This window comes from Athene cunicularia (assembly GCF_003259725.1).
Source record: "Athene cunicularia isolate RWA chromosome 27 unlocalized genomic scaffold, athCun1 chr27_part1, whole genome shotgun sequence".
Lineage (NCBI taxonomy): Eukaryota > Metazoa > Chordata > Aves > Strigiformes > Strigidae > Athene > Athene cunicularia.
Genome location: NW_020799138.1, coordinates 438,611 through 458,639, shown reverse-complemented (window position 1 = coordinate 458,639; position 20,029 = coordinate 438,611). Strand labels below are relative to the sequence as shown.

The 20,029-nt window shown below is 50.4% G+C and overlaps 1 protein-coding gene across 1 annotated transcript in view; it reads left to right on the top strand.

Annotated features, from left to right (window-relative positions):
• The first annotated feature begins 6 nt into the window (after positions 1-6).
• ATP6V0A1 (ATPase H+ transporting V0 subunit a1) overlaps positions 7-20,029 on the top strand; it is a 23,792-nt gene continuing 3,769 nt past the window's right edge. The window contains exons 1-19 of the mRNA XM_026864585.1: positions 7-109; positions 360-457; positions 1,009-1,137; positions 5,628-5,731; positions 6,469-6,595; positions 7,811-7,893; positions 8,536-8,629; positions 9,925-10,137; positions 10,815-10,965; positions 11,184-11,323; positions 11,540-11,697; positions 12,142-12,232; positions 12,945-13,063; positions 13,342-13,558; positions 14,168-14,275; positions 15,003-15,077; positions 17,398-17,505; positions 18,093-18,110; positions 19,855-20,006. Coding sequence (XP_026720386.1) covers positions 94-109; positions 360-457; positions 1,009-1,137; positions 5,628-5,731; positions 6,469-6,595; positions 7,811-7,893; positions 8,536-8,629; positions 9,925-10,137; positions 10,815-10,965; positions 11,184-11,323; positions 11,540-11,697; positions 12,142-12,232; positions 12,945-13,063; positions 13,342-13,558; positions 14,168-14,275; positions 15,003-15,077; positions 17,398-17,505; positions 18,093-18,110; positions 19,855-20,006 — 2,201 coding nt within the window. The 5' untranslated portion in view covers positions 7-93. The remainder of the gene's footprint in view (positions 110-359; positions 458-1,008; positions 1,138-5,627; positions 5,732-6,468; positions 6,596-7,810; positions 7,894-8,535; positions 8,630-9,924; positions 10,138-10,814; positions 10,966-11,183; positions 11,324-11,539; positions 11,698-12,141; positions 12,233-12,944; positions 13,064-13,341; positions 13,559-14,167; positions 14,276-15,002; positions 15,078-17,397; positions 17,506-18,092; positions 18,111-19,854; positions 20,007-20,029) is intronic.

The window sequence follows — 20,029 nt, the reverse complement described above, 5'->3', positions numbered from 1 at the left end:
GTCGCTGAGGAAACGGCTCTGTCTCTGCAGCTGAACCCGGACGTGAACGTGTTCCAGCGCAAATTCGTGAACGAAGTCCGGAGGTGCGAGGAGATGGACCGGAAGCTGAGTACGTTTCTCTCGGGTCGTGAGGTGCCCCAAACGCTGGAGCTGCCGCGGAGAGAACCCGCGGGCTGAGGGCGCCAGGCGGCGGCGGACACGGAGGGGCCTCTCCCCTCTGTCCTGCTGCCCCGGGCGCTCGCCTCCCGCCCCAAGAGCGGCTCCAGCCAAGCGACATGGGCTTGGTCAGGCCGGGGGGGTTACGGTGACACTTGGGCGTTGAAGTGTCTTTTCAGTTAACGTCAGGCCTGTCTCCGCAGGGTTTGTTGAGAAGGAGATTAAAAAAGCAAATATCCCCATCATGGACACTGGCGAAAACCCAGAGGTGCCTTTTCCCCGTGACATGATTGACTTGGAGGTAACGATGCGCCCTAAGACTCAAAGCGGTGTTTGACCCTGGGCGGGAGCAGGGAGCCCCATTGGTAGAATTTAGCGGCAAAGCTGCATTAACGCTTGTCCCCGGGCGTCACTTGACGTGCCAGCTCTGCCGCCGGTCGTTGGGTTGATTGTGGCTCACAGTGTTGTTCTGCTCGTGCGTTTATCCCCATGCCGTTGGAAGTGGGAGTACTTCAGAGGCATTTCACCCATTTAAATGAGTCCAAACCTGTTGGAACCGCCTGGTTTATGGTGGGTCTGTGTTCAGGTTTGTGAGGGGTTTTAATGCTTTGAAGACCACTGTGTAAGTGCAGCCTGTAAAAGACTGGCTGAGCGTGAAAAGTTCCGAGTGGTGCGAACGGAACGCCACGGATCTGGGTCTGTGTGTCCCAGCGGGCTGAGACGCGTCTGTCGTCGCAGGGAGACCGCGTGGGGACGGGAAGCATCCTGCCTGCTTTCTTGTTTTAATAGATTTAACAGCATTTATTCATGGAATTGCTTTAACTGCTTTTTCCTTCTTTTCACATCTTGCAGGCAAACTTTGAGAAAATTGAAAATGAGCTTAAAGAAATCAACACAAACCAGGAAGCTCTGAAGAGAAACTTCTTGGAGCTGACGGAATTAAAATTTATACTGCGTAAAACTCAGCAGTTTTTTGATGAGGTCAGAATACCGGGGGCGGGTCAACACTTGGGGAGCTGGTTCTTCTCCAACAGATGATCATTTTTATACTCAAATGTATTTTTAGTTGCTGTTTGGGGCAGCAGGGTCATTTTTATGCTTTGTTTAAGAAAGCTTCTCAAATTATTTTCCTTTTTTCATGCAGTACGCCGGGCTATCCATGATTTACCTCTTGGGATGTTGGTTTGGGTTTGTTTTAGTTAAGCAATGGTTTGTCTAAAAATTGCGTAAAATAATTAAGATGCTAGTAGTTTTTAAAGTAGATCGAGAGACCAAAAATTCGGTGCTGCAGGGAGCACTTCATCGGGTGGGAGCTGCTTTGGTACGCAAGCAGGTGAACCCTCGTGCCTCCCCTACGCAGAGGAGCCACAGTCAAGCTTAATTTCTCTTCAGCCTTTGAAATGTTATGTGGAGATTACTCATTAGGGTCATAATACAAAGTCCACTGAAGTAATAGATTATTTATTTATTTAATTTAATTGAGCCTTTGATCAAACCCTGAAGTTTTCTGGAGCAAAGCTGCCCTGTAAAATCTTGACCCTTTTGTCCAGCACCAGCTGGGCTGGCGACGGGCGGCTCTGTCACTGCTCCTCAGGTTGGCTTCTCGGATGTCACCCATGATCCAGACAGAAAACCTGCATGGGAGATGACATAATCCTCCGTTCTAAAGCTTAACTTGCCCAGAGTCTAGGGACTGTTTCCTCAAAGAGCTCCTCTGTGGTTTTTAGAACAGCAAGGACGTGGTTTCGCTTAGTACATGTCCCGTTTCCTCTAATCCAAGGATTTGATCAAAGAGTTCCTAACGGATATGGCCTCTGGTGTTTGCAGAGGCTGTGATAAAGTAGAGCTGGGCTCCTGCAAGCTTCGGACCGTTTATCTAACAGTTTGGTGTTGGGTTTTTTGGCGCAGGACGGTGCCTGTTCGGGTTGTTTCTGTGCCAACACAAGTCTTAGTCACTGCTGACATAGACACTGCTGCTAGCGCGATCAGCTGATTGGTCATGGGGTTGGTTTCAGGACAAAAAACGTTGTCTTCGAGTGTTGAATGTTCCCTCCCAAGTGTCTCCTTGGACAGGCAGCGTTAACCTGTTCCTTAGCTGCATTAGGGCGCCGGTGCCTGCTGCGGGGAGCAGAGCCGGGCACAGCTGGCGCTCTGCGCTTGCTCATTAACTGCAGGTGAGAGCTGCCTGCTGCGAGCAGAGCGGGACCGTGCTAAATTTAAAGATCAAAACCAGTTTTCTCAGCAGTCTGTGTCAGGTCACCCCCAGTGGGGAGCTCACATCAGACTTAAACGAACTGGCCGCAGAGTTTAGATGATTTCAAGCCTCGTGCAGCCTCTGCTCCTGTCCCCAAGTGGCGAGCGCTTCAGTTCTTCATGCTGCTGTTTGCGCAGTGCCTTCAACACTTGAAGACTTCAATGACCTGTAATTAAGATTGTGTTGTTCATAGTAATAAGTTGCACAAGGAATGGCTCACTCTCCAAATTTCCTCACGCTTGGCACTTGCTCTGCTGCCCAGTTTGGGCGCCGGGGGAGGGAGGATGGCCACGGTTTGTCACTTGTTCCCCATGTGACCGTTCTAGCCAAAGCAGCCATTTCTTGTTTCAACAGACCATGTTGATGATTATGCTCCTTTTCTCAGTCTTCTTGTCTTTGCTTATGAAGAACAGTATGAGCTGGAGAGATTTCTCTGAAAGTTTTGCCTAGAGTGTGAGCGTAAAAGAAGACTGGAAAAGTAATGGTTAATGGCATGCAGTCCCCCGTCTCTCCTTCCTCTAACTCTTCTCACCATCTGCTTTTTTCTGTTTGTTTTGCATCTGTCATTTCTGTCTGGGCCCTGGGTTAATCAGTTAGAGGGTGAAATGAATCCCTTTTAGTTCTTGTGAAAATCGATTTTTGTTCTGTTCGTGAACTGGAAGGGGCTTGAATTGTATGGCCTTGGGTGCAGTGATCCAGAGCAGAGCTCTAATCGAGATCAGAGAAAATTAACCTTTTTTTCAGGCCTTGAGATTGCTGATCTGGGTGAACAGTAAGCAATTTAAAAATGTTTAATAATTAAAAATCTGCATTCTGATTGCTGCCGTGCAGATGCTGGGTTTTTCCAATCCTGAATGACGTGATGTAGTAAGAACTCCTTCACGGCAGCGGGGATATTTCACTTGCTGCTGGTGAAAGCTCTTACAGCAGATTTCCTGGAGCCTTGTCTCTCTGCGCTGTAGCTGGACAGCTCTTTCATTTCCACGTAGTCTCTCGATTTTAAAATTTCTGTTAAATCCTATAAGGCCACTGTAGTTACCCTTCCAGCACCGGAGCCGATGTTGCTCCCTTTCTAGAAAGGGTGTGAGCAGAAATCAAAGCAGTTGCGAGATTCAAGAACGGAGGGATTTGTTATGCAAATAATCCTTGTGTAAGAAAGCTCTCGTTTAGCAAAACTGGTCTAGGCCAAATTTATTCTAAGCTGCTTTGTTTGGTAACTTCAGCCGCTCTAATCAGGACTCGCCTTTGTTTTCTGGTGTCCTGGATGAGGGATGCGGAGGGTCGGAGGGCACGTTCAGCGTTTATCAGAATTACCTTCTCAAGGCAGGCGGATCCAAAGTTTTGACATGTGCTGTCCTTGGGGTTTGTGTTTTTTTTTTTTTTTGTTTCGTACGCTAAAACGTGGCGCACCTCACAAAAATTATCCCAGAGAGTATCTTGATTACTGACAAATACAATACAAGCCTCTCAAAATTGTAACTTAATGTTTTTCAACACCCTGAAATCCAGATGTCAAGTGGTCGCTGGTATGTTTGGTCTGTATGCTTTGTTCTGGGGCTACCGACTTTCTTCTTTTGGTTGTGTTCTCTACGAAGCAAAATTTTTATTCAGTTTTTGATGTTGCAACAAGTTGCCTGAAGGTTGAAAGGATCGGAAATTCTTCCCGTTGGCTTTTCAAGCTAAATTAAGGGCTCCCTTACTTTTGTAACATCTGTGAGCTAAAGCAAGTGTGTGTGCAAGCAGCTGAGCTGCGCTTGATGTCAGCCTTGCAAAGACTTTTCTTGTACGCGGTAAATACTTTTCACTTGACGTGCAAGTGAAATGTGGAGCTTTTCACTAAAATTATGATGCAACTATTGCACAAATAAACTATGGCCGAGTTATTAAACTCGGGATCTGCTTTTACAAGGCTGCGCTGTATGTGTGCATGTGTTTTAACGTCTCCTAGGGCCAAACTCTACCTTCAGGTGTGTTTTAGCAGGTTCCCTTGGTAGCTCTGTGGGGAAGATCTCCTGCGTTCCACCGAGGGTAGAGTTTGACCCCCTGTTTGTGCGAAGGGGCTGTCATTTTCATCATTTCATTCTGTAAGCTGCAGAGGTAGAAATAACTGTGACGTGGGATTGAATGAAGTGTGAAGATGGTGCACAAGGGGGTGTGATTTGAGCATCCTTCTGGCTGAACTGCTGGCACTTACAAGCTGTATTCCCAAGAATTTTAGCCTGCAGGTTAGTTGCAGGGAAGGACAGGGTAAGCCAGCCTCCTGTTTTGGTGCCTGGCTGGTCAGAAAACGAGCGACGTGGCCAGACTGCGCTGGGCGGCGCCTCTTACGTGCCTGGCAATAGGTGCAGTGACTGGGGATGGAGACCCTGGAGAACGGAAAGGTTGAAGGCGAAGGCATGTTTTTAAGCTGGAAGTATTGTGTGGTCTTCCAAAGGGAGAACTTTGTAAAGCCAGTAAAAAAAAAAAAAAAAAAAAAAAAAGACCATCCAGTCCGTGCAGGTTCTGTCTCCGGTTCTGATGTACCTGCGGGGGGCAGGACGGCCCCGGTGCCAGCTCATCCCGGTGGGCCAGGCGCTGCCTGCCGTGGCGCGGGCACCCGCAGGACCCGCAGCGCCGGCGCTCTGGGGTGCCCGGCCCAGCTGGGGGACTCGCCCAGCGCCGCCCTCCCGTTCCGCAGAGCGAGGCTCCGGCTGCGGCGGGAGCGAGTGCCGTTGCCCAGACCCCGCTTAGAAACGTCCTTTGTCTTCGTTAGCGTGCAGACAACGCCCCAACAGTGCGAGGGGTGTCAGCTTCTGCCTGCACGTTTGTCCCCGTTTAAGGTCCAGGGAAGGATGGGAGTAAAGCCTGTCACTGTTTTCTGCCATGAAAAAATGGTTCTTGGGAACATCACTTGTATTTAAAACTTGATGCTTTTTTTGGAATTCTGCCTTTCTTCAGACTTTTACATCCCACAGCCCGTTTGTTCTGTGGCAGCAGTCTTCAGACTGCTCTTGTATGGAAGCTTTGCTGAGCCATTCCACTTTTCCTCTTGTTTTTCTCCTTCCTTGTGTGATTCTTGCTGTCTTTTCTATCATCTAGTTCCTCTTTCTGCTGTCTTATGTTTGTTCTTCCTTTTTTTTTTTTTTCTTTTTTTGTCTCCCCAAACTATCTTCTGGTTCCTCATTCCCTGCATGCCACTAACTAGTTTCATTAGATATTAATTGATTTGTGAATTCAGGCTGAATTGCATCATCAGCAGATGGCGGATCCAGACCTGTTGGAGGAATCCTCTTCGCTCCTGGAGCCAAGTGAGATGGGAAGAGGTGCCCCGCTGCGACTCGGGTAATGGCAGTTGGAGCTTCCCTTTCCCCGGCCCGCGGGACCCGCAGGGGTCTCGGCCTGGCTGCAGAACCTTCCAGACTGGCACGGCGGGCGGAGGAGGGCTAAAGCTAGCTGTTGGTCTCTGCTCTTGTCCTGTGGACGTTAACTTCCCCGTTCGTAGTTGGGCTTCACACGTTTCTCTGCACAGAACGCTGGGCTGGTTTGTTCCTCGTACGTCTGTTGCTTTTTCAGATGTTCTGGGCTCTGGCTGCTTTGCTGACAGCAGTGGCTGCTGTGGGCACGTGGTGCTCAGGGAGGAAAAACTGAAAACCCTCGTTATTAGCTCCTCCAGGCTGTCGTTGCACGTGTGTGAGGCTTTGTCTGGACGTTGGGGTTTGAACCGGCGAGGGGGAGCCGTGACCTCGCCACGTGCTGTGCCAGGGGCTGCGAAGTGGCGAGGAGCAGGCGTGGGAACTGCACCTCCAAGGGCATTTGTTTCTGCTTTAGCCAGTGATTTGGGTTTTTTCAGTAGACGATTTCATTCTGTTCAGAGACCCAGCTGGTGCTGCAGCGCACTTGGTGTTGCTGTGGTTTTACCTCTGCTTAGAGGACCTTCCGTTTTGCTTAAAGAACTGATTTTAAAACGGGGTTCTTGTAGCTTTCAATCCGATGCTAAACTCCCGTTGCCATCGGCGTTTTGGGGGTCGGGCGGCGCGTTTTTAGGTGCAGAACCTCCATTTATGCCTTTGCCTTCGCAGGTTTGTGGCTGGTGTGATCAACCGCGAGCGGATCCCCATGTTTGAGCGGATGCTGTGGCGGGTGTGCCGGGGGAACGTGTTCCTGCGCCAGGCGGAAATCGAAAACCCCCTGGAGGACCCTGTAACGGTAAAAGGGGCTGTCGTTTACAGCAGCCAAAGTCTCAGATGTGTAAGAGGACCCAGGGTCTGAAGACCTAAGCCCCCATCCCTCAGTGAGCTCCGTGCAGGCAAACGTTTGAGTTGTGTCCCTCCACGGCACCTACTTGCCGTCTCTGAGGCTTGAGTGACAAATGTCTTCCCGTTTTATTAAAGCAGTATGGATGGTGAGTGCTGTGGGAAGGCAGAAAAACAACTCAAAATTCGGACTGCAGCAGGGCATAGTTGCTTCTCTGGCCCAGACTGCAAGTGCAGCTCGTGTTCACAGCTCTGAGCAAGCGCTCATCCTCCGGGCCTGTGCAGCGAGCTCTGAGCTGGCTGATCAACAATTTAAACACCCACCTGAGACCTGTTGGCTTTATTACAGATACAAATCACAAGTGTTGCAATCGGGCCTGTTTTTACGTTCAGTGTCCCCAGATCAGCGGAGAGTGCCCAAACTCGGGGGACTCTTGCTCTTAGGCGGTGAGGGGAGAGGCTGGGTGTGGGCTGCCCCGGAGCAGAGCCCGCGGAGCTGGAGCCCGGTGAGAGGGCTGTTCTCTTGTCCCACCGACTGCTGGTAGTTGACCTGTTGAATTATCTGTCTGCTAGGAGAGACTTTGTTCTTATTGTGCGACACTTCCTTAAATTGAGGTTACACCTAGTGTAATTATTCTTGAAATATTATGTTAAAATTTCCGAAGTAAGGTGGAACAATAACTTGTCAACAAACGCAGGAAAGGGGACCTGGCTGCCAACATGCAAACAGCTGTGCAGAGAATGTGCCGTGGGCCTCCCTGGAGAGTGGGGGTTGTTAAACTCCACCTTGTTTTCATTCACTCTTCAGCTTTTTGCTTGGGTCCGTAGGCGAGCTGACTGCAGTACGTGCTGATAAATATTTCACTGCACCCCTGTTCTTTTGGAGGTCTTCCCAGGCTTTCCTGTTTGTCCTGTTACGTAGAATAGGTGATAGACGGTCTGGAGCGTTTTGTTTCGGTGAACACAAGTGCAGTTGTGTCCCCAGGCCGAGGAGGTGGCTTCCCCTCTGACCCTCAGAGGCCGTGAGGTACCTTCCTGACTGACGTGCAGGTGCGGGCTCTGCGTGTGCAGGTTCAGGGGAAGGGAAGGCAGAACTGTTGTCATTTGCTATGCTGCTGATTGCTGTGAGTAGCTGAGCTACTACAGCGCACTCTTTCTTCTGTTCTAGGGGGATTATGTGCACAAGTCTGTGTTTATCATCTTCTTCCAAGGCGACCAGCTGAAGAACAGAGTCAAGAAGATATGTGAAGGGTAGGAAAGCCTCACAGCTGGGCAGCGCTCTCATACGTTTGAAGCACATTGGCATGACTTAATACCAATATTTTTCGAGTCCTTATGTCACAGTGACGGTAGCAGGACATATTTTGACAGCAAATGAAACGTCCCATAAGTAGCTGAAACATTTTACAGTCAAAGTAGCCTCTCCCCCAGCCTGTAGTGCTCAAAGGAGATGACTGCTTTGCTGGAGAATGCCTGGAAGCAGGAGAGTTGAAGTGTCGACTCCCGGACAGACCCATGGGGTGTGGGGGGGCGATAGTCTCACAGGGGACACCACCAGGGGCGGCTTCGGGCAGCAGCTGCCTTGGCCTGATAGCAGCACCCTGGTCTGGGATGGCTGATCGGCTCTGGGACGCCTTTCAGACACTGTCAGTACAGGGCGCTGAGGGTTTTCTCCCACTTCCATTTGCCTAAGCACTCAGCTTCTGTTTTGGCCTAAAGCAAACTTCTGTACCCACCTGATCTAGAGGCTGAGCTCTGCTTGGCAGTCTTTGCTGATCAGATACTTCTCTTGAGGCGCTTCTTGCTTTATTTCTGTGTTCAGGCTCAGCCATCTGTTTCCCTGATTGATCTTCTTTCCCTCTTTGTTACTAAGGTGGCTTGCATGTCTTTCAGATTCCGTGCCTCCCTCTACCCATGCCCAGAAACCCCCCAGGAACGGAAGGAAATGGCTTCTGGTGTCAATACCAGAATTGATGACCTTCAGATGGTAAAATAACCGGGATCAATGCCCTTTTTTTCTTTTTTTCTTTAATAATATAGTTGGATCCTATTAAAACAGGAGCATTTTTGGCCCTATTAGATCACCATATTTTCAGCTCTGGGGGCTTGAGACAGCAGCTCAGCAGTGCAGGATGTTTGGCAGCTGCTCAGGTGTTTCCTTTGTCAGGTTGAGGCTGGTGAGGTGGTTTGATCCTTCTGGAGGGCCGAGCAGTTAATTCTGTACATGTAAGTACAGCGTCGACTGAACTGCGTACCAGGGGGCCGAGAGGAGCATGCATGTGTAAGGAGATACCGTGTTTTCCAGCTCTGAAAGTGTGCTTGTATAATTGCCTGTTTCGTCTGCAAGAACTTTGAAAACGGTGAAACTTATTTCCAAGCTGAGATAACAGTGCTGTTCCTTTTTTTTCTGCCTGTCTTCACATTTTCGCGTTGTGCTGTCCTGCAGAGCCCTCTGCTTTACAACTAATCTCTTGTGCAGCAGCCTGAGCACTGGCAAAAAGTGATCAGCACACAAATCTACTGGGTGGCAGCTCTGAAATAATCGGTGCTTGCTTCAAGGAAGAAAGGCAATTTGTTATAATTCAGAAAAAATTCAGGGATCGGAGTTAAAAAAAGGAGAAAAGGTTCAGAAACTAAAAGGGAAAAACGGTTGAATTTGGACTGCTTGTTTGATACAGCTGGGAGCTGGGTCGTGCAGCTGTTCAGCAGTTTTGAAGTAGACAAGGACTCAGAAGCAGCTGAACTAGTAGGGTTCAAAATTGCATGTGCCCCGTGTCCTCGCTTTCCCTCGAGTCTAAGACTTTCCAGCCTGGAAATGTGACTTGGCATGAGTTCGTTATGTTCCAGTTGGAAAACACCCTCAGTAGAAAACACTTTCTCCTTTTGCCTTCAGTAAAAACATCTTTCATTGCAACCTTTGTGTTTTCTTAAGGCAATATACACCTCACTTGGAGAGCTCTGCGCTGCTCTTTTAACTTGGGTGGGGAAAAGAATGTTCTCTGTGGTCTCTGGACAGCTCGTTTGAGATACCTGACCCTGGAGTTGGAGGGAGGGAGTAGTCAGACAGTATCCCTGGGAAGAAGCCTTAAAACCTTTTAGCAGAACTAATTAATCTGGAGAGTAACAGCCCATATTGCAGGCATGGGATGGGGGAGAGGGCTCACCCATCCGTCTGCCGCCCTCGGGCAGGTGCGGCTCGTCTCCTTGGTCAGCCCGATTTCTCTCTGCTTTGAGTTTGGGTCAGTGATTTTGCCTCCTCTTTATCCTCCCTCTCTGTGAAAGGTGCTGAACCAAACAGAGGATCATCGCCAGAGGGTTCTGCAGGCAGCTGCTAAAAATATCCGCGTGTGGTTCATCAAAGTGCGGAAGATGAAGGCGATCTACCACACCCTGAACCTCTGCAATATCGACGTGACGCAGAAGTGTTTGATTGCTGAAGTCTGGTGCCCTGTTGCTGACCTCGACTCCATCCAGTTTGCTCTCAGGAGAGGCACCGTGAGTACCGGCTGCGCTGCCCCTGCCTGCTGTCCGAGCAGGCTCTGCTGGTGGCAGACCCAGCCTGGATTAATTGATTTTTCCGAATTGCCAGTCTCCGAAACCCATCCCTTTGGGCTGTCTGAACCACAGGGGGCAGGTCATTTAACAGGCAGCAGCCAGGGCTCATAGATAAACTTTGTACCAAATATGTTGTGTAAGGCTTTAAGTTCTGGAAAATTCTGTCACGGTGAGGCCTTTTCCCGTGTCGGGCACTTAGCTAACCTGGCTGGGCTTTGTCGCCCTGCTGCTGGGCTGTGAGGTGGAACTTCCTGAGGGGAGCCGGCCAGGGTGTCAGCAAGCTCGCCCTCCGCTCAGACAGACGGGGAGTACGGTTGCATTTCCTTAAGTTCTTCCATTTGCTGTTTTAAAAAAACCCAAACCCACTCTTGCACAAGTTTCTCGTCTGCCCTAATCAGTGTTCGTCCTTCCCAGTGCTTCTCCTCCCGCTGACAGAGAGGAGAGCAGTGGGAACTTGGCAGCCTTCCTCAGCTGCTCCAGTGGTTCCGCGCTGTGCAAGCACCCTGCGGAGCGCGAGCTTGGAGTATTCCAAAGGCTGAGGAGGAAGGAGGTTTCACTCTGTCATCCAGTGCTCTGAGGGTGGGTTTTCTATATTACTTTTTTTTTTTTTTAAACAGGAGCACAGCGGATCCACTGTCCCATCCATTTTAAACAGGATGCAAACCAATCAGACCCCACCAACATACAACAAAACTAACAAGTTTACTTGTGGCTTTCAAAACATTGTTGATGCTTACGGCATTGGAACATATCGGGAAATAAATCCAGGTAAATTCATACTTACAAGAGTCCAGTATCTCGATTTTCTAGTCATGGTGTTCTTCTGTATTGTCTGTCCTGTGTGAAAATTTCTAATAGACACTGAACACCTTGCAGAAGCGAAGGGGGAGCTGGGGAATTATAGTGCTAAAGGGCAGAAATTGCACCGGGGGAAGTCTGGGCTTGCTGGGGTACGGGCCCTAGGAGTGTCCCCTTTCCCCTTGCAGCGCCGTACACGATCATCACCTTCCCCTTCCTGTTTGCTGTGATGTTTGGAGACTTTGGCCACGGAATCCTGATGACTCTGATTGCCGTCTGGATGGTGCTCAGGGAAAGTCGTATTCTGTCGCAGAAGAGTGACAACGAGGTGCGTGGCCGGTCAGGCTGGGCTTTGCCTCTGAGGCCGGGAGCTGCGGTGGGGCTCCCTGCCAGCCCTCCCCTGGCCTGGCAGCGCCCCTCCACCTCCCCTCCGCGGCCACGCGCCGAGTAACGCCGTGTCCTGATAGCAGTGAGCTGCTTCGGTTTTCCGGTTAGAAGTTTATAGGAAATTATTCCTTTTGGTTTTTTTTTTTTTTTGTACTAGATGTTCAACATGGTTTTTAGCGGTCGATACATCATTCTGCTGATGGGACTGTTCTCCACTTACACCGGCCTCATCTACAACGACTGCTTCTCCAAGTCCCTGAACATGTTCGGCTCCTCCTGGAGCGTCCGGCCGATGTTCTCCAAAGGCAACTGGTCGTGAGTAGATGTTGGTGACTAGACAGTGGCGGTGATGAGCAGATGACTGGCCTTTCCCCATTGTCCTCCCAGTGCAGGAGAACAAAACCTGAACTCAGTCTCAAGTAGAATTGGAAGAGGGGCATAAATGTGGTATCTGTCGAGATTCAAAACAGCTTTTTTGTTTTTACCAGAAGACTTGTCGAGATGCAGTTCAGCCCCTTTCTCCTCACAGACAGAGCAAGATTCCCGTCCCCTGCATCTTTCTTCCTTGTAGCACCAGTAATAGGTCAAGAAACAGGTTTATTAATCTTTCGAGATAAGTCAGGACCAGGCAGGACCCTTAAAGATCTCTCAATTTGAGATGTTCCTTGCCCTCACAAGGGAGGAGTGTCGTTAGTTTTTCCAGGATGAGGGCAGTGTTGCTTGTGTTAAGGTCTGTGTGATGTGCTTACACCCGAACAGAGACGCCCTGCTCGAGAGCACCCCCCTGCTCCAGCTGAACCCCGCCATCCCAGGGGTGTTCGGCGGGCCCTACCCCTTCGGCATCGACCCGGTAAGCGCTCTCCCTCCCCTGCTCTCCCGTTCACTGCGGAAGGTTTCCACGGCCCAGGCGTTCCCTTGGCAAGCTCCGGCAGTGCAGGAAATCCTCCTGAAGGATAAAATCAGTTCGGTCCCTGTTGAGACACCAGATTCAGGGCAGAGACTTTCCTCAGGTCTGTTAAAGGCTCCTTTCTAACCTGCAGCATTTTAATCCAGACTTGCCAATCGCTGTATGAAGTTACTTTTTTTACCTTGGGAAGAGTTATTTATCTCTTTTTTCCAGTCAGTTTTGGGAATGCAGGTTTCCACACAATCCCATCGTTTTGTGTCTGCCTACATCAATAACTGCTTAGAACATTTGATACAGAACTTAGGTGTGTTCCACGTTAAAGAGGGAGAGCAGTAAATCGGAACTATGTGTAATTATTCATTTAAATAGATGATTTTTTTTTTCTGTCAAGGATAGGGTGCCCTTTCACTGTAACTCTTGCCTGCCATAAAACCAAGCACGGTTTGGTTCCTGCTGTGCCGTGGGGTCGGGTGCTGCAGGGCAGAGTTCCGAGCAGGGAAGGTCGGCTGCTCGTTTCCCTGAAAGATCCATGTGACAGACAAACCTTCAACAAAACCTTGCAGCCCAATACTTCCTGGATGGTTAAGAGGGAACATTTTCGTTCTCTGTTTTCCTTTGAGTCGGCGTTTGGCTGACTCGGGCTTGTTTTTCACAGATTTGGAACATTGCCAGCAATAAGCTGGCCTTCCTCAACTCGTTCAAGATGAAAATGTCTGTGATTCTTGGCATTATCCACATGCTCTTTGGTGTCACCCTGAGTCTCCTCAACCACGTGTAAGTGCTTTGCTGTGTTTTTCTGATGGCGAGGGCAGCTCCTCCGGGTGTGCTGTGCCTCAGCTCTGGATGCAGGAGCCTGGGGGGCTTCGCCCCGCCATGGACGGAGGGTGGGACGCGGGCGGAGCTGCCTGGCCCCCGCTCTGGGTCCCAGCCCAGCTGAGTGAGCCCCTGCAGTCCTCTTCCAGAGACTCTTCGCCTCCTCTGTAACAGTTTTGCTCTGTGTACGCCTCATGCTAACCAAATGTCATATGAAACTCTTCTCTTTCTTCCTGCAGCTATTTTAAGAAGCCACTGAACATATACCTTGGATTTATTCCAGAAATGATTTTCATGTCTTCACTGTTTGGGTACCTTGTTATTCTCATTTTCTACAAATGGACGGCCTATGATGCTCACACGTCAAAGGATGCGCCAAGCCTTTTAATACATTTTATCAACATGTTTTTGTTCTCCTATGGTGACACCAGTAACAAGATGCTTTACAAAGGGCAGGTGCGTGCTCTTGCTAGAATAAGATCAGACGCTTCATGATATTAGAGTCCTTCGCTGACCTTGTAATAATGGTAATTGTAGTCAACCATAAATTTTTTTTTTTTTTTCTGTGATAAGAGGAAATGTGGCATCATTTCCAAAGCCTGACCCTATGTAACATTGAAGAGGGAAGGAATAACCCCCGTACTGGGAATTAATGTCAGTCTTGGCCATGCTCAGCTGCGGCCCCGGAGCATTTGCATCCAGATTCACAGAGGGAGGGGGTGAGGAATGTTGTCCTGCATCTGCAGTTGGGTGCCTCTAAGCTCAGCTGACGCCATCTCCTCCCAGCGCTACCAGACATCTGCCAAATTCTCTTTCCCTGCAGAATCTGGTAGACTCTTCCCCAGTCTAACCCAGCACCAGCATCACCTGCTGCGTGCAGCCCGAGGAGCTGCGGGCCGGCATCGAGCACAGCACGTCTGCTGTTCCCAGAGAGAGGGACGCAGCGCAGGGGCCGCGGGCGCCAGGACCTCGGTCACTCGGTGCTGCGCGAGGCTCTGCTGGGCTTTGTCTGCCTGTCTGAGCACGAGCTGCCACTAAACCATCTGAGACCTGTTTCTTTTACAGCAAGGGCTCCAGTGTTTCCTTGTGGTGGTGGCGTTGCTGTGTGTGCCCTGGATGCTGGTAGCTAAACCCCTGGTCCTTCGCCATCAGTATTTAAGGAGAAAGCACTTGGTGGGTGACTCCTCTTACATTTTCGATATCCAAACTCGTTATGGTTGAAAAGCTCTGTCTCCATCCTGATCTTGGATACGTAGGTTCACGCTGCATCGTGACCCGTAAAACGTTTTTGCATGTTCCTGGGCACAAGGGCAGGTGTGTTTTACTGGAGCCAGAGCATCGCCTGCCTGCTCCTCAGATCCTGATCCGTATCAAACCTGCTTTTAAAACCCGTTGTGTCGGTGATGATAAAAACAATGTCTGGCTTGGGCTTCGTCAGCTGGTCTAGGAACAGTGTCTTGCTGGGTGCACGCCTGTGCCTACGCTAGGCTGACAGCGTAAGAGATGTGAGCTTAATTGCCTGGCAGGCTTATCAGCTACCTTTGTTAAAGCAGTTTGGATGGTAAAAAGTTAACAATTAAAAGGAACGAAAATAGACTTACGCAGTCATTATGTGCGAGGTTGTCTTCGGGGGTACTCTCTAGGTTTCCAGCTGTACTGTAAAGTATCTTTATATAAAATGCAGGAACCTGGCACACGTGCACTGAGGATACTTGAAAATTCTCCCTGCATGTATGGCAGACAGCTTTTAGGATGTTAAGCGAGTCAAAGATCAGTTCAGTTAAAGACACTCCCTCTCCCTTCTCTGACCATCTTTCATCCTCCCATGTCCCCTCCATTCGTCTCCCTTTCTCTTTTTGTTTTCTTCCTCCTCCCTTTCTTTTCTTCCATTCACTATCAGGAAGGGCAGCCCGTGGAGGCCCAGGTCAGCCCAGTCCCGAGCGAGCAGGCACTAGAGGCAGCAGCGGCTGCAACAGTGAGTGGATTTAAAAATCGCCTGATGGACTTAAAGATGGGAGTTGGCTTTCTATCTAATTACCAAGAGAGCATGGAATGTATCTGAATTTCCTAAGTGAATGACAACTGCACCTTTAGGGTGAAAAACACTTTCTCTTGGAAAGAGCAAAGTTCATCAGAATTGATACATTCTGGAAGAGCTACCAGGCTGAAGGATTATAGTTATGTGTGACAGAATGCAGAGCCACTTCTTTGCAGGAGTCTGCTGAAATCAGAACCTGCAGAGCAGCACAAGAATACCTTGCTACCACAGCCCCCCAGGTTAAGTTCCCCTTTTTTTTGCTTTTCTTGCATATTTGTTTAAGATAGATTAGGATCCTTCTCAGTGAAGCATTTCTGTTTGCATTGTGTGTTCCCGAACACCATGTTTATGTGACGGCCTCCCAACGACTTCGTACCAGTAACGAGGGGATTTTTGACACCTGTGCCCTCGTAGACACTTTGACTTGAAGCTGTTATAAAGTGGTTGTGCACAAATAAGCCTCTCGGTGGCAGCTCTTTCTGTTTATTTGTGTCCAAACCCACAGACAGCCCTTTGCTGCCAGAGCTTTCGGGGCAGCGAGGATTGCAGCAGCTCCGGGGCTCGGTCCCATCCCCAGCTGCGTCTTGCAGCTTGGTTTGAGTCGTGAGTGCTGCCTGTGGGACGAGGCAGCGTAAATCTCTCGTGCTGCGTGAAGCACACTGCCCGCTCCACGTGTCAAAGGCGCTTTGAGGCACTTCTCAGCTGTTGGCCTGTGAGCAGCCTCCCAGAAATGTCAGGGATGGGAACGGGGCGTTTGTGCATCGTCCGTCCAGCGCACGAAGTGCACCTCAGCACCCGAAGCTGTGAGGGAAGGTCTCTGTGTGAGGTGTGGTTAAAGTATAAAGCAAACAACTAGAGCTTCTGGAGCTGTGTTTAGATTGGGTCATCTACAGAGAACAAATACAAGTCGAGCATGAGGGAGAAGCCGCAAAAGTGCAGATTCACACAGGCTAGAAATATGTGAACAGGCTTGTAATGTTTCAAAGGTGCTGAAAATCCTAATAGAAGCATAGTCTTAAAGGTATTATATTTTTTTTTCATTTTATCTCTATTTTCAGAGCACAAATGTCTACCGAATTTGTTGTTAGAAACCTAACAAAATCTTTAATTCACATCTGGCCTTTTGGGCACATTTGTAGTTCAGCCAGAAATAGAAGTAGGGTTCTAAGAACCATCAGTGAAAGCCCATGGGGCTGGAGCGCCCGAGCCGCGCGCTGTGGGACGGGCAGTCACGGGGCCCGGGGTTTGCACACTCATCCCAGTCTGCCCAGTTTAGCCCGCTCCCCGCCGTGCCTCGGGTGCGACGGCTGGACGCGGGGCTTTTCTCTCCCTGGGCAGCGCCTCGGTTGGCCTCTCTAGGGGGGTCAGACGCGCAGGTGTTATTTTACAGTCCCCTGGATCAGTTGTGAACGTTTTCTGTCGTGGGAGCCCCCGGAGGGAGCTGGAAGTGCGGCTGCACAGCTCCGAGCCGCGGGCCGGGCGGCTGCACCCTGTGCCCTCCTTGTCCAGGGTGTTCAGACGTGCAGAGGCTCTGCCCGAGGGCGCTGCCAGATGGTCCCCGGGGCCTGCATCCCCCTGTGGAGGGGAAGCAGCCGTAAATCGGATCTTAGCGCTGCAGCGAGTGCACTTGCCAAAGGAGAGGAGCTCCCGGCCCTCCCCGAGTCTCCACGCAGCTTGTGGATGATTCTCTGTTGGGAGCGGAGCTGCGGCCGAGGGTCAGATGTGGAGTGTCGGAGCAAATGGCTATAAAAGGAACTGCTTGCTCAAGGTGGCGTTTCCCAGTAGGGGAAGGTCTGGTCTCCGCCGTGGGGCTGCTGGGAGCACACGTGTGTGTGTGTGTCCGTGTCCGTGTCCGTTCCGCTTCGCGCTCCCCCTGTGCGACTCCCCCGTTTCCAGCCGAGTTGGTGTTTCAGTGCCTGTCCCAGGGCTGCTGGGCACACGTTGCTCTGTTCCACGTCAGTGCCAGCAAATGTCTTCTCGAGAGATGTGCCTTTTATTTTACTTAGGGTTACGATCGCTGTGTAGAAATGTACCAGTTGTTCATTCAGACAGACGTTTTCTTCCCAGCCCTAGCAGGAATCAGCATCTTTCCCATCCAAGCTGGGAAATAGAATTGTACAGCTGGCTTAACCTGGGCCTTAATACTTAACGTTTTGTTTCCTTCTGTGAGCTGCTGCTGCATGTGGAGTCATAAGAACCGTGTGCTGCTGCAGTAAAACCCAAACAACACTTTGCTCCTTCTCTTTCTGCACGTTAGGGAACGCACAACTTCGGTGGGATCCGGGTGGGCAATGGACCAACTGAGGAGGATGCTGAGATCATTCAACACGACCAGTTATCCACCCACTCCGAGGAGGGGGAGGAGGTGAGTGCCCGGCCGCCCTCGCTCAGGGAGCGCCCGGGGGCAGACCGGGCTCCGTTTGGGCTCTGTTTGGGGATTTCTAGGCTGTTTGAATAGCAGCGTTTTCAGTGAAGTGTTTCCATAGCAGTTTCCATACAGACTCTCCCTTGGTCATTCCCAGGACTCCAGAAAAAGCAGGATGACTTGCATGGAAGGGGAAACGTGGCTCCATTTGCCCCCCTTAAACAGAGCAGCCGTCTGGGCTGTGCGGGGGGGCAGGGGGAGCTCTGGCCCTCCCCGCTGCTCCCCTTGCGCCCCCAGAGCCCGAGGGCTGTGTTTCTGGCAGCGAGCCCTGGCCTGCGGGTTCCCTCTGAGCCCCGGGGTTGCGCTGCCGGCTCTGCCTCGCTCTGCTGGAGTGGACAGAGGAGCCTCTCGGGGGGCGGTTGGGGCGTTTTCTGGTGCCTCCGAACAACTGCGGCGGCACCTGCGCTCCGCGCGCGCCCCAGCTCTCACTGCTCCCCGCTGTCGTGTCGAGGAGGGAATTCCTGACTGTGTTCGTGATTAACGCTGTGATCGGGACCCTGCACTAAATGTAAACTTATGTTTTCAAGCCTACGGAGGACGAGGTGGTAAGACTACAGCCAGCTTTGCGTTCATGTGTATCTGGACCATTCCCCATCGGTGTGCAGCACACGCTGAGCCAAACGTGTTACGTCACCACATCTTGTTTCCCAAAAGATCCACCTACTCACGTGTCACTGGCATTGTTAGTTCTTCACGCATACATGCCCATTAACAGGCCTTTAATTACTTCATCTCTACAGCTTGTTTGTCATCCCCTGTCTGCAGAGCTCTCTTAGTTTACCTGGAAAGCTGTTAAGCTGGAAGCCCGAATCTGAAAAGTTTTGCTTTTAAACTTCTGAAGAAATAGTCTCGTTTGCATTATGCTGTGTCTTTGGTAATTCTGCACTGAAACAAAGCCTTTAAAGACATTTTTTCCCAAACTGTATGCGATTTTAAAGATGATACTGGCTGTTTCCAGTCAGCAGATAGAGAAAGCAGCCCAGTTCCGTACAGTTGAACACCTGAACTAACCAGTGTCTGTAAGAGGGAAGCTCTGCTCTGAGAAACTGCTCGGTCACACACCCTTGTACCAAGTGCCACTGTCAAGGAAAGGGTGTCTTAGGGGTACTCGTGCAGGGTTGATCGTAAGTTTCAGCACTATCAAGTAACCAATTTTATTACAAAAAATATAAATGCCATGAAATCAGAGTAGCTTCACAACAGCGACACTGTTGTAAACTGCGCTGGAAGTGGTTTTGCTTGGAGGTCTGTTACGCACGGGTCCGTGTAGAGCCGGGGGGGTGGGAACAGTGTGCGACGTGCGAAACTACAAACACCGTGCCACGGCAGTCCTGCTGGTTGTCCCACTCCCCAGCATGGCGGTAACTCTCCAGCCATTGCACAAGGCTGCAAATCGTCATCGTTTAAGTATTTATCACGTTCCATTTACTGCAGACTGACTTGGGAGGCAGCACGCTTCACTGGGGCAGGCTCTGTTAAAGAACTTCGCAGTTCACGTGCTGTGGGGAAAGAATTAGGCTTTTGACAGCTAATTTAACTTAATTGTTTGAAATATTTATTACCCTGAATATACTAGGGGAGAAGTAGGCATATAAATAGCTTTCTGTGCATGCTTAGAGCATTAGTCACTTAAAACATCACGTTCACTTAAACGCGAGCAGTTTCTGAAGCCTGGATTCAATCCAAGATGTAGGGAACACTTCCCCAAGCTGCAAAATAAGAAACTGCCCTACAAGGCAGACCCCCTTATAAGTTCTTCTTTTTATTACTTCAGAAAATTGCCAAGACACAGAGACTTTGCCAGTGAATGCTGCACAGGTGTGACTTTTCCAAGACTGCTTTACGCGTTATTTGTGCTTTCCAAAAGGGCAGGCTCGCAGCTTGCAAGGTGCTGTTGTTGATCCTGTAGCAAAGGTACATAGGCGGTATCGATTTGGAATACTGTCTCCTTTTTTTGTGGCGATACGTACAGTTTACTGGCGAGTTCATACGAATACCGCCTTGTTGCTGAACAGTCTTTTCCTGGCCAAGTCCATGGCTCAATTTGGAATATCTTACTTTCGTACGCGTGACTGGGGGAACACCAAGGTTCAAGCGGCAGCAATGAGCTATCGTTCTACAAAACCTAGCGGGACTAGAGAATTTGTTTTTCGTGTATAAAGCTGACATGGTAACCCAGGAGAAGACGGTGTCAGTGCCCCGCTCACAGCCCGGGCAGGGCTCTGCGGGCCGGCCGGGCCCCGCGCCCGCGCGCTCCCAGCTCCCCCCTCTCCTCTCTTCTCTCGGCAGTTCGACTTCGGCGACACGGTGGTGTACCAGGCCATCCACACCATCGAGTACTGCCTGGGCTGCATCTCCAACACGGCGTCCTACCTGAGGCTCTGGGCGCTCAGCTTGGCCCACGCCCGTGAGTGTTCCGTGCGGAGCCGAGGCCGGGACCCGTCTGGCCCTGTCTCTTATACAC